Below are 14327 nucleotides of genomic sequence, written 5' to 3' on the forward strand. Positions count from 1 at the left end.
TTAATTGTACCGACATCCATGATTCTACTAGTAATATTAGTCTCGATTTTTTTTAGCAACCTTTTATAGTAATTTTAGTAATGACTTCGTGATTTTTGTAATAAATGATACGTGTGTAGAAAACTAGGTGCTATTTACAATAGCACATTCTGTTATTTTCTAGAAAGACTACAGTTGTAACAATACCATATATGTCATTTCGTCGGCAAAGGTCAACAGGTGACCTTTTAGCCTTCCATGATGTCATCCCGTCGGCATCAGATATCAAAGTTCATTGTGTACATCACGTGGTCATCCTTAATAGACATATTAATACTGACAGTATCCAAGACCATCTAAGGCCAGAAAAAAAATGAAGTTATTCAACAGGCCTCACCTACCCATTTTTGATCATATCTAGGCTACTTCAAATTTTTTATTTGGATTGGCATTCACCTTCATGACACCGCAAACGCCAGCAAATCAGTGGATGCTGAACTACGATGCACGGTTTGTTTTTAAATTATATTTTTTTCTTAATAGTTTTCTGAACAATACATTTGAATTTATTGCGTCTAAAAATGGAGATTTCAAAATAAAATTTATTTGTGTACTAAGGCCTAAAAATTGCTTGGTTCTGGTTGCCCGATCCCACTTAGTTTTTCACTGCCGACCCTAAACGTGTGTTGTTGTTGTTTTACATATTCGAGAAAAGATTAATACAATTTTGAAGTCTCGCAAGAAACAGTTGATGCGGAAACTGACATCAACTTGTTAGTAAAAAGACAATATAAAACTGTAGTTCTTCCAATCTGTAATGGCTGTACATGTGATGGGAAGAAACCAATAACACAGTGACGATATGGAAAACAACGGAATACATAGCTACCTGAACTAGACACTCTCACACATGAAAACGATTAAAATAAAATAAAATAAAAATCTACCAACCCCACCCATTCCAAAATTGAGCGTAATTGTAACCACACAATTTATTTTATTAGGCCTTACTGTAGAACTGGTGGCAGGAAGCTATTGTCATACAACCAGTAATGATAAGGGTGGAAATGACTGCAGTCTGCCGGTATGTAGACTATGGCATCAGTACCGGTAACGTATGGCTCATTGTCATACGTACAGTCTTGTCCAGTCATTGTAAAATAAATTGACCTACCTACCTACCTACCTACCTACCCACCCACCCAGATATTTGGCTAGTTGCATGGTTTGCCTGTTGAACAGCTATTTTCATTTATCTATGGTGTTATTCAAGATAAAATCAAATAAATTATTTAGTTTTAGTATATTAAAGAAATATCAGTCGATTTGATCCATTCAGTCAAACTAATCTGAAGATTTGTGAATTATATACAAAAAATTTAAATGAACTCGCTCTCGGTAATTCAAATTGCAACTCAAACAATCAATCAATCAATCAATCAATCAATCAATCAATCAATCAATCAATCAATCAACCAACCAACCAATCAACCAATCAAATAAACAAAGAATCAATCATAAAGAATTTCTATAGCGCCAGATTCCAAAAGATAAGTTCTGTTCAATGGCACTGAAAGGTTCATTCCACACCGTTACTAGTTTGAAAAGATGTGCTTTCAATTTGTTCTTAAAAGTTTCCAGATTTGATGACTGACGAATTTCTTGTCAACCTAGTAGGTTATAGCGATAGCTAAGGCTTAGCAACTGTATCCTCAAACCACATTGATAATTTAGTGGTCTGAGCTGTATCTCACCGCCGCAAACTTAGGGATCGGTCAGCTTCTCCAGCCTTGGGGGGACTGTGACTTCTTAAAGTGGGCCGACAAAAAGTCACTGAGACCCCTATCTGTAAAACCAAAAACAGGCTGACCCCCCCCCCCCGTCACTTAATTCTAAAACATGACCCCCCCCCCCCTCCGTATATATAATATTCACATGACAGGTATTTTTTATCGTGACTACTTGACTGTCTTGCATCTAATTTATAAGATCCCGGGATTGCACTATCATAATTATAATTATTGACTACACAAGGTAAGTATATTCCAAGAGGAGTTTGATAGCATCTTGACAGTGAAAGGCAGGAAAATGACCCCCAGAAGCCCTGGAGGTTTTTAACTCTGAAGTCAATTTTGAGACTATTTAGACATTTTCAGAAAATAATTTCCAAGCTTTACAAGACAGCACCAACATGTAAAAAGCAACTACATAGGGTTGAAATATTTTTGAAATTTAGTTTTATAGCATCTTGACAGTAAGACTGAGGGCGGGAAGAGCTTGAAACTGGGATATGTCCACCTCATGTGGGGGGGGGGTGTCCTAGGGAGTCTCCCTATAGAAGCCCTGGAGGATTTTTACTCTTAAAGCCATGATTTACAAGACAGCACCATCAAGTATCAGAAACTATTCTTTATAACTTACATAGGGATGAAATATGTTCTTAAAAAGTTAAATGACATCATCATATGCACGTAGTAAAGGTCAGCACATCTAATGGTAGTATCATTGGTAGGGGAGATTTGGAGTTTAAGGCTATCTTGGCAAACATTTAACATCTTTAAAAGACAACACTATCTCAAATTAGCATAGGGTGAAACTATTTAAGAAAAGTTTAATACCAATATAATAATAAAAAGGTTGTTGGTGCATTTGATTGTTTGTTGAATGCACGAGTGACCTCTGGGAGTGAGAGAGTCCTTGGGGTTTCCCCCTAGCAGATCTGCATTTTTTTCTTCTATTAAGGCAATGTTTAGGTTATCCATAGCCTTTGAGGTAATATTTCCAAGCTTCGAAAAGCCAACGTAAATGTAAGTTTTAAATAAGTTTCCCATGTCACATAAAATTGGGCCCGTAACATTGGTATAGGGACATTGATATTGCATGTTACCATGTATAGTGAATCGAAGTCACTGGTATGTTAGAGAACTTCAAGTGGTCATACTTAGTGTATGATAGAAACTGGAATCTGATGAGATGTGGTGATTTGTAGTGTCGATAACATGTAGTGTCCAAAATAGAAAGTGTATTAATCCCTTCTGACAAGTTCATAGTGACGAGTAGAACAATTTAGATTAAACTTAGCTATCTATGAAGATTACCATTACGAAACCTTGAAGTTCACTTTTGCCCCAGAGTGCAATATAAGTGAAGCATTGATTGTGAAACAGCCAGGCATTTACATGACATGTTCTGTAACTAGTGTGGTAGCTAAGTAATACATGTATATGTATATGTATATGTATATGTATATGTATAGTTATGTTTGAACTAATAAAAATAAGTGATATTGAATTGATGTAAGAAACAGGGACAAGAACAAATAGTTACATGTACCACATTTCAGACAAGGCCATATGCCATTGTAGAAAAGGATTTTTTTCTTCCATCACAATCCAAAACACAATGATCCCCCCCCCCACCCATCCACAATTTTCAAAACAGCATGACCCCCCCCCCCCCCACTGCCAATTTCAAAAACAGGGTGACCCCCCTCCAAATCCACCGCCACCCCCACCCCCGCCACCCACCCCGGCCGAAGAAACTGACCGGTCCCTTATGATCGCGAATTTTTTTTTCGTCGTTTTTCTAGCAGAACAACATGCACAGACTTGCAAAAGTGCTGTAATATTGTCCATTCGATTTCTAGATCACTCTTAGAGTGGTCTTAGATATGTTCAGAATTTCAGCCTCACAATTCTGTCAGAAAGTTTTTTGACACTGAAATGTTCCGTTGCATACCAGTCCTGAAAATTTAGTACACGAATTGGGAACTTGAATTGGGGCCTAAATTTCTCGCATTGACATGCACAAGCGTAAATCTGAGAAAAACAAATTTAAGTGAATTGGCTGTATTCTTTGAATCGATTTATTGCGATTTTTGTACTTTATTAGGCCTAATAATAATAATAATTTATTCCCACGTACAAAAAAATGTGATACAGAACAGAACTAAATATCCTTATGTATATACATAAACGTGTTATTCGGGAAAAGGGTGTGGAAGTAGTTGTTACACAACTAATCGAGTCCTCCCCTCACAAAACATATGACACTTATCATTTAATTTTGCCCTGTTTCAATCAAGACTATTTAACGTGGTAGATGATACATGGAAATACACTGAAATTACAAAATAAATTAAACATGAGCTCTAGATCCCGAAACAACCAGACTGTAGACATTTTTTAAATTCCCGCTTAATACTTATATGACTGTTACACTGTTTAAGGGTCCATTTTATTATTATGCATAACTCGGTATGAAAAAAAATTGAAAACTGTAGAGGAGATAATAAATATAGTAGAGAAACTCTTATCAAAGGGCGCCCTCACAAGTCCATTCCCGGGCCCTTGCGAAAGATAGCTATTTCGTCATTGTATGGCTGAAATAGAGAAAACTAAATGTTATTCCACCTCCTTCATAATATTCAAGAATTTACATGAAATCACAATGTTTAAGTGTTCGTGGTTTATGATTCGACACATTTATTTGTGTGTAAGTTTATCGTGATACTTCCTATTTCAGCATTGGTTGCTCTCGACCAATCAGATTGTCCGTTACATTTGATATGGCTCTCCCGTAGCAACTCGTCCACAACAACATTTTCAAAATGGATGCCTCCAAGAAACCTCTACGTATCCCTCCCGATTTTACTACATATGCCGAAAGGCACAACATATTTGACCTGTACAAGGTAAGGCAGTTGTCGATGAAAACTTCGCCGTTTATTTGGCTTTCTTTAAATGTTCCTGTGGTATTAAATACGATCATTTGGGTGGTGTTTGTCACTTCGTTGCGATCGTGTGTACATTGAATTTGAAAATGAATCAACCTATGTTGTTGTCATGGCTTACAAAGGCCGGGAGTTTTTGTTTTAAACGACATGTGATTTTTACGTCTTTCAGAGGTTAATTGAGAGAGTTATCGTTAACAAACCAGACGATCCGTTGAGCTTTCTGATTGAAGAACTGAAAAAAGACAACGACGACGGTGAGTAAAAAACGTAGTTGTATTAATCACCACCCCCGGCCCCACGACAAAAAAAATGGTCGTCTGCTGTTGTGGACGACAGTTTGCGAAGTTAACATAAGTCCTTCGACGTCTTACTGTTGTATTTGCAAAACTTTCCTAACAATATTGAAAAAAACAAACACATAAATTTCACGTCTCAATAACGAATTGTCACTATCCATGTAGAAATTGAATATGGCGACCACGGTTTTATAATTTACATTAATTTGTACATATGTATTCGTATTGCAGTTCCTGCCATCCTGATTCATGGCCCTCCATCCTCTGGTAAGAGAACCATAGCCAAGATGGTGTGTGACAAACTTAGAAGTGCTCACATCACACCACAGAACTTACTAGAGGACGATGTCTCGCCTACAGTAGCCAGAGCTAAGGAATTTGTGGCCAGGAAAGAGGTAGATTGAACCTGGAATGTTTTATCTACATGTGTATGTTGTTTAACAGAATAGCAAAATTACTGCATTGTCACCATTTGGAATTTGGACATAGTAGTGGTATAATTCATTCCGTACTAGTCTAGTGCTATCCTCGGCATCAAATCTTTAGATAACTCTTTAGTATAGTGTTATCCATAGCACATGATTTTGTGATACCACAGAGAGATCACCATCTTAGATGCTAATATTCTTCGTTGGTGAGTGGGCAGCAGTGGTTGTATGTACACACACATGGGTGGGGAGGGATGTTGTATATTAGACATACTAGAGAATGGCAAAATTGGATACTGGCATATATTAATGCGTGAGCCATGATTTGAATTAGCTTCAGTAAGGAAAGGAGGTTACCATGGGGGGGGGGGGGGGGGGGGGGGGGTTCCATGTGTTAATATCCAAGCTGTACAACATTACTATAATAACATCATGTGTGTTTCGCTTTACACAGACGCTCAAACTCTGTTCAAACAAAATAGCAAATTGGACTTATAAATATATAGTTTATCATTTTATCTTCTCCTGTCGACGTTGCACAAAAAATTCAGTTACAAGTGTTGTTAGAGTTGCCAAAGTCTTGTAAGTTGTGTATACTGCTTCAACTTATATTATGTTGTTGTTGTTTTTTCTTTCAGGAAATACCAACTGAACTTTGGGTTGAATTAATTCAAAACCGACTGAAACTGTTTGACTGTGTGAAGAAAGGTTGGGTTCTTGAAGGCTTTCCACAGACCAAAGAACAAGCCAGAGCACTGCAAACTGTTGGCGTTCACCCAAAACATTTTGGTAGGTTAGGCCTAATAAAAAAAAGTTGTTTGGTTCTGGTTACCCGACCCCACTTATTTTTTCACGCCGACCCTAAACTTGGGTGGGGGGGGTGGGGGGATAAAAACTCGAAAATCATGAAGTCTTGCAAGAAATAGATGAAGTTTCACAAGAAATATTGGATGTATGTATGTATGTATGTATGTATGTATGTATGCTTGGATGCATGGATGCGTGCGTGGCTATACATGTCTGGCTCTCTGGTTGCGTGGTATTCTGAGCCCGTTCGTCTTCTTTTTAAAGGTTTTTATACGTCTAGAGTTTTTTGTGCTGCGCATTAAAAATATTGAAGTGGCAGAGGCTGAGTTTTTAAGTGTTCTACTCAATTGAAAATACTTACATAAAACTATAACCGTCTATGATTAGACTATGATAGTATATGTATATGTATAATGTTAATGTCGCATACTTTCTTTGGCGTCACAATTGTTGACTGACATTGTTAGAACAGTTGATTGCATATGATGCCTAATAAAACAAATTGTGTGGTTCATGTTACCCGACCCCACCTAGTTTTTCACTGCCGACCCTAAACTTTTTTTTACACATTCGGGGAAAAAATAATAAAATCGCGAAACTTGTGAAGTCAGGCGAGAAACAGTGGATGCGGAAACTGACATCAACTTAAAAAGACAATATAAAACTGTTCTTCCAATCTATAATGGTTGTACATCTGATAGGAAGAAACCAATACACAGAGACTATATGGAAAACAATGGAAAACATAACTGCCTGAACTAGACACATATGAAAAAAAAAATTTTTTAAATAAAATAAAAAATCTACCTACCCCACCTATATTCTAAAATCAAATGTAATTGGAACCACACAATTATTTTTTTTTAAACCTTATATAGATTTTCCTTTGTATTTTATCAGTACTTTGGTAAATTGAGGTCATTTCTTTTTTGACATGGAAAGTTTGGATGTATGGTATTGGTAAAGATGTAAACTTCCATGGCATTTTCTAAAAAGTGTTAATTTGTGACATGTGTAATAAAGCTGTACTGACCTTGTACTGTAAATGTCATTATTTGCAGTGTTACTTGACTGTCCTGATACAGTTCTGATTGAAAGACAAATGGGAAAGAGAGTTGATCCTGAAACGGGAAGTAAGTGTAACATCACATCTTATCACATACTAATGCCTGTATCAATCATTCCTGATGACGTATATTTAAAACTTGAAATATCACTTGTGATATGGGATGTTAAACGCCATCATGATATCCATGTTAAAATGTCATCAGAGAGCACCGGAAAAGACATGGCAATTCTGAATGAAAACAGACAAAATTGGTGGGACAGATCTTCTCCATCGATTTTGTCACATGTTATCTATAGAATAACCACGTAAATGGTATTTAATTTTAAAAAATGGTAATTTTCTCTGATATAGCCATACTCAACTGATACCATGCAAAAATAGTATATGTATTGTATTATCAGTCAGACTGGATAGTGTAGTACAGCCTGTTTAAAGTTTCCATTCACTGGCTCTGTTTGATACAACCACTCGGAAACCAATAAGAATCTGTACATGCTACACTTTAAGATAGCAAGACTAAATTGGTTCAAAAAGAGAAAGTCTCATTAGCTCTGTTAGAGCTATTTGTCGTGTCCTTGACTACTGTAAGTGTACATTTTATTATTCATACATTAGTGAAAATAAAGAAGTACACTTAAACACAGTTTCACATTTTGTCTAAATGAAATGAGCTTATGCGCCAACATGCAGACATCAAAACATAGGCACCCATGTGTCTGCCTCTAGTTGCAGTATGTTTATGGTTTATTTCATTTAGACAAAATAAAGCAAGAAATTGCAGTCTTGTTATCTGCATGGAGAACATGCAGTTTCTTAATAGTTTCTATGTGGTTGTATCAATCAAACCCACTGAATGGTAACTTGGAATGGGCTGTATTACCTTAATATGGGACTCACATAAAGTCACAATGTACCAGTCAGTGCTATTTACATGGCCATTTGTATAAACCTTTACTTTGTAACATGTATTTCAAAATACTGTGAACCTGGAAATTTTCCCTAAAGAATTAATTTTGCTTATTTCGCTAAAAATGCAAACTAAAATGCAAAATAAGAAGAGACTAAAATGCCTTCTTGTACATGAACACAATATACCAGTCTGGTAATTAGTGAAAAATTAGTCTTTGAGAACTAGCTGAATACTGAATAATCGCAAAATTTTCTAGTAGCAAAAATACCTTGGTTTACAGTATTGTTGTGCAAAGTTACCCTGAAATCTGATGGAAAGGTTGGCAATTTTAAACATACTGTCAAAGCGGGTTGACATGGTAGGCAAACTCTGTACATGATCATGTAAAACATCATTTGTAGCTGTGCCAGTGTCACACATGAATTTTTTTTTTAACCCTTTGCATCTCCATATCATTATAGATGTCTACCACACAACATTTGATTGGCCAAGCAGTTCTGAGATTGCCAGTCGATTGGTTGAACCTAGCAATAACACTGAGGATGCCATGGTTAATCGTCTAGTGGTTTACCACAGACACATTGATGGCATCCTAGAATGTTATTGTAAAGTTTCCAAGAAGATTAATGCTGACCAGCCTAAGAGTGATGTCTTCTCACAAGGTATGTTTACTTTACCAGTATCTTATCAGTGCAGGGGTGAACAAATCCACTGGTCCTGGGTCCGGGACTAGCGTTTTTTTTTGGTCGGACCACACAAATTTTAACTTGTCTGGTCCGTCGGACCAGTACCTTACTGTTAATAACTATGTTAAAAAGTCGTCTGAATATACAGATTCATAGGCAAGATTTAATGTTTCACATTAGTGGGACCTAGGACCGCTAATTCTTTTAGCAGGACGACTGGAATTTTTAAGGCACTGGTCCGGGGACCACTAGTTCACAAAATGATTTGTTCACCCCTGCAGTGGAGCCATAAAGATTACATGTGATCATTCTTTTGTTCTGGACCTTTGACCAACTTTTTCTACAGCTCTGTCAGGCAAATTTTTTTCACACCTAAATTTCAATCGTAACCCAAAGTGTACCTTTTATACTCACTGTACATTGCCACTTCAAGCATCATTTTCTATGCCGTCACTTTTGTTCTTCAGCATGGTCATTCTTGAACAGTCAGGCTAGGACAGCTGCACCACACTCACCTCGTATTGTATTGCTAGGACCCACTGGCAGTGGTAAGAAGACTCAGGCAGCTCTTCTTGCCAGCAAGTATCACATCGTTAGTGGTAAGTCTAACCTACAGTTGTTTAACTCTTTGTAGAAATTATGTCCGGTCAACCACAAATCAAACAAACCTAAGAAGGTAAAATCTACATTAGTTGTCCCGTCATTTTAACATGTATCACAAACAAAATTACAGTGCAGTGTGTTGGAACTGTTACCTGAATTCCCCTTTCTGTTACTGAGGTTGGTTTCCAAACCTTAGCAAACAATTGCTAATTTACTCTCTACACTGACTAGCAATTCTGCTACTCAGCTAGTGCCTACTGTATCACAGTAAGGGATTTTACGTCTCGTTGCAGATTTTGCGAGATATGTACATGTAAATATGCCTAGCAACCATGGTTGTCAAACATATGATTGTGGTCAAGCTTTCGTCGTAGCCACGTGCGATGATGCTAAGCGTTTGACACTTTCAACTTGACCACCCTCACTTGGTTGCTATGAATGCAATGGCTCACATGAGATCTTGTGCGAACTGCCGTGAGATGAAAAATGACTTATTGAATGCTGTACTACCATGTATGTTTTTATCCTTACAGTGTCAACTGGCCAGTTGGTGAAAGAAGCCATAGTCAATGAATCTAAGATAGGAGAAGCTATCAAACCATACGTTGAAAGAGATATGATGAGTAAGTGGAAATCTATCAACTTAACCAAAAAATTATATGATTGTGTAATATAGTATTGTCCATACTTTATGATCAAAATCAATTTGTCATATTACCAGTAGTGTTTAATATCTTATTATCAAAGAATTGTGCTGTCTCTGCCAAAAGTAGCGGTCTGTTTTGATTGGAATGTACTTGGTGTGTTTTTTATCAGACTATGTATGCGGAGACTGGGTTTCTAACATCTCTGAATAGATGTGGACAAATGATTAATGTGGTTTGAATATTATATGCTTAAACTGATTGGTTGTACTAGGGAGTGATAACATTACGATAATAACGATACTAATCAGCCTAAGTGACTCTAATTATTCAAATGACTGATCACAATGTAAATAAACTAGTGTTTTAGAAACTCAGTCAGAATGTAGATGCAACTTTTGTCAAATTCGGAAAGTCAGAATACTTTATTTTTATACCATGCACGAACCAAGTTGAACAAAAAATATGGCCATTCTACATCACAATAGCGCATGTCTATGTCTCAACAACTCGTGTGTCTATGTCACTGGTTCTGCTGTGTTCGAAATATGAGTCAAAACGTTCAAAATTGCTATTACTTCCTCAATTTTTTTTGTGTTCTTACTGGCACTGGTAAAATTATGTTAGCGACCTGTAGTGACAAAAGGCCCCTTAGGTCACTCATATTTCCTTGGCTAAACGAAGAAAATTATTGGGGAATAATGTCTAATTATTCAATTATTGTTCCTTCAGTCCCAGATAATCTTATTATGAGTTTACTGAAAGATCGTCTCAGTGAAATTGACTGTGTAGCAAGAGGATGGGTATTACGTGGATTCCCTAGAACCAGAGAACAAGCAGAAAATCTGACATCTGGTGGATTTGAACCCAACAGGTAGGTTTTTACACAGTTCTCTTGTTTTCTTCACGTTATTTCTTTGTTCAAAAGAAAGCTGAAATACCTGTCTCCTAGTCACTGATGGCACACAGTGAGGGACTGTGATACAATGTAGGCTTGAAGTCTATGTATAAATACTATGAATATTACTCTGGTAATCAAGGCTTAAGTTTAAGATAGACACAAACTAAAAGTATTGCAACATGTTGATACAACAATGAGAGGCTATTGAACCGAAGTTAGTTTAATTACAGTCTCAGTAGGGCAGCTCTCTGAAAACTAGTTTCATAAACTTGTGGTGTATACTGTTTTGGGACTTCCAATGTTACTTTATTTTGATCACAAAGTGATTAGGTTCACACAACTTGCAATTGGAACTGCTATCACCCGCGAGAGTAATCTACCACATCAAATAACGATCCTTTTACTTTGTGTCTATGTTATTAATCTGAAGCCTTGCTTACCAGAGTTGTAAATACTCCATGCCATAATTACTGTCAACAACACATTGTTGATTAGTTGATAACATTACATACATTGTATATTGGCTAAAATTCCTGACTTCTGTTCTTTCCCTAGGGCGTTTTTCCTGGACGTACCAAACGATTCGGTCATAGAGCGTTTAACTCTAAGAAGTACTGATCCAATCACTGGAGAACGCTACCATGAATTATACAATCCACCAAGAACACAAGAAATCAAAGATCGGTGTGAACAGAATGAGAAAGATTCAGAAGAAGAGGTCAAGAAGCGATTAGCAACGTATCAAGCATACGCTGAAGAAATTGCTGAGTTTTATGTGAATTCACAACATATTAATGCCGACCAAGATCCACATACTGTGTTCGAGAGTGTTGAAAGTATGCTAGTGAATCCACTACCAAAACAGTACAGTGCTGGAGATCAGTAGAATCAGAAACACTGTAGCAAACTTAAAGCGCTGTTGTACCAACTACAAGCATCACACATAAAGAACAACAGAAAAGTCCCTTCTTGTAAAATATATATTTTCTTTACGTTCACAACCCCCATTCCAAATTCAGATTTCTATGAATTGTAACATAGTTTGTTCTGATTCAGGCTTGGCTTAGATTCCCAAAAGTATGTTCATTATTGAAAAGTTGACCCAAAAAAGGGTCCATTTGTTCGAAACTCATGCCCGCTACATTTCCGTTGTAGAACACAACAACATGGATTCCATGCTAGTAAATTTAAGTGGTAGAGATGTGCAAGATTTGGAAGTTTTGAATAAAATTGAATGTAAGGTATGGAGTTTAACAGAGTTAGATTACAGCAAACAAGTCTGGTTTTTGTTGTTTTAAACCCAGTTTCTGTCAGAGTCTATATCAAAGCTGGTCCTATCAGAAATGACTGAATCTGCTTTGAATGTGAAATATGTACAACATTTCATTTTTTGGGAGGTTGAGGGCATACTTTTGATAAGTACCCATGTGTACTTCTTAGTAAACCCGACTGTATATATAACATGACTGCATAGCCTTGTCTAATCTTGGACCACTTTGGTGAGGACCAGATATAGATAAAACAAAAAATTTGAATTTGTACATTTGAATGATACCTTGCAAGAAACTTTCCCTTTGTTAAAATGATAAGATATTGTTCTGACTTAGAAATTTAATGAATTGTGTTCTCCATTTGTATATTGTTATGGAGCATCCCTGTAGGTATTATTTGATAATTCATTTTGGAATTATATTCTGAAAAAGTGTTTGTGTATATATACATCTTATTAAAGTTCAACATAGATGATTCACGAACTCTAGATTCAATGTTTTCTCACACACACACACGTAATATTGTTTCCATTACCCCTCTCTAGGTAATGGACTGGTCTGACGAATTTGAAAATTGTTCACCCATGCTAATGTTCCAATCACCCCTCTGATGAGAATGGTTCGGTCTAAATGATTTGAATATTTGTTCACCCATGCCACCTTGTTCCAATTACCCCCTCTAATGAGAATGGTTAAACTTTCAGAATTTGAACATTTCTCATTTGCAGTGTTGAAATTATCCCTTTGAAGAGAATGGTTTGGCCTACAGGATTGAGCAATACACATATTAGGCCAGAATGATCGATAAACCTCCCTCTGAAGAAAATGCTTTGGTCTACAAATTTTGAGCATGATGAGAGAGAGCAATTATGCCCTACATATAGTGATTTGCACTACATTTTCCGTTAAAAATAACGATTGATGGAATTTTCTTCCTTCAGTGTTGACAAATTTCAGATGAGATTTTTTTTAAATTCAGATACTACGTACCAAATCTGTTTAAATCTATGTTATACCCCCCCCCCCCCTCCCCCCTCCCTCCACGTCACAAGTAAAATAATAACCATACATGTACATGTCCAGCTGTGTATGAAATATCGGAGGGAAGCTAAATGTTCCAATTTGTTTCGTCATGGTGGATTTTTTTTTTAAAATTACACCCAATACCTACAACCTCTCCAAAACATATGCAAGCAACTTTCGCATCCTTCCCAGTGTATGGTGTTACTTTCAAGGCGCACTAGTTGCATACTGTTATCAACTTTATAAACAATCAGCTCAGTTGCGCTTTGAGCAACTTGCACAATATTCATATCATTCACATTTAGAAAAACAATATCTATCGGATAGTATAACAATTTATAAGACATGGGATCACATTTTCTTCCTCCCCACCCTACCCCACCCCGACCCCATCTCAAATCGTAGACGAAATATATACATAAATTTAGGTCACCTATTTTACGTATTTTGTTGTTTGTGTGTTTCGTTCTGTTTTCTTTCTGTTTTTCTTGAAAAAATAATATATAGTTGGAAAAGTGTGAAATAAATTTCCCCTATTCTTGTTTTGTGTATATCATTCTATCTTATCAGCTACTAAGCTATACGCGGTATCTGTCACAGACAACCGTAAATTTACCCCGCTCTTCCTCGCTTTGCTTTACAAAGATACGTTCAATTTAAATATACAGGTACTAGAGGATTTTTATGTCGACATGCGATGGAATTTGTTTTAATGCATAGACATAAATCTCCGTGTGTTCATCCAACAAACAACCTCACATCGTGCCCTCAACAGCGTTGATGTTAACAGCAGCGTTCGCACATTTTCTACACTAAAGCATTGATGGGCGAATGATGAATTGTGTACAATTACCAAAGTTCAGGAGAACTGTCGAGATATTTCCTCCGCCATTTATAACATTTCCCATCAATAGTTTCCTGTTGCCCGTGTGAACGACTCCCCAATGACTCCTTTATCAGTATTGTTAGTTTTGC

General features: G+C 36.8%; 1 protein-coding gene across 1 annotated transcript; it reads left to right on the forward strand.

Moving 5' to 3' along the window:
- The first annotated feature begins 4564 nt into the window (after nt 1–4564).
- On the forward strand, nt 4565–12764 carry LOC144440953 (adenylate kinase 8-like). Its single transcript, XM_078130426.1, has 10 exons — nt 4565–4672; nt 4884–4968; nt 5242–5405; nt 6077–6227; nt 7307–7378; nt 8686–8886; nt 9378–9509; nt 10047–10136; nt 10890–11031; nt 11614–12764. The coding sequence occupies exons 1-10, from the start codon at nt 4589–4591 to the stop codon at nt 11942–11944; spliced, it is 1452 nt and encodes a 483-aa protein (XP_077986552.1). The 5' UTR covers nt 4565–4588; the 3' UTR covers nt 11945–12764.
- The last annotated feature ends 1563 nt before the right edge of the window (nt 12765–14327 follow it).

This window comes from Glandiceps talaboti, chromosome 10 (genome assembly GCF_964340395.1).
Source record: "Glandiceps talaboti chromosome 10, keGlaTala1.1, whole genome shotgun sequence".
Lineage (NCBI taxonomy): Eukaryota > Metazoa > Hemichordata > Enteropneusta > Spengelidae > Glandiceps > Glandiceps talaboti.

Bases quoted from the DNA above. Each gene is read 5' to 3' on its own strand.
- LOC144440953 (XM_078130426.1), top strand. From the start codon at position 4,589: ATGGATGCCTCCAAGAAACCTCTACGTATCCCTCCCGATTTTACTACA. The intron at 6,228-7,306 runs GTAGGTTAGGCC...CATTATTTGCAG, and splicing joins CGTTCACCCAAAACATTTTG to TGTTACTTGACTGTCCTGAT. The intron at 7,379-8,685 runs GTAAGTGTAACA...ATATCATTATAG, and splicing joins AGTTGATCCTGAAACGGGAA to ATGTCTACCACACAACATTT.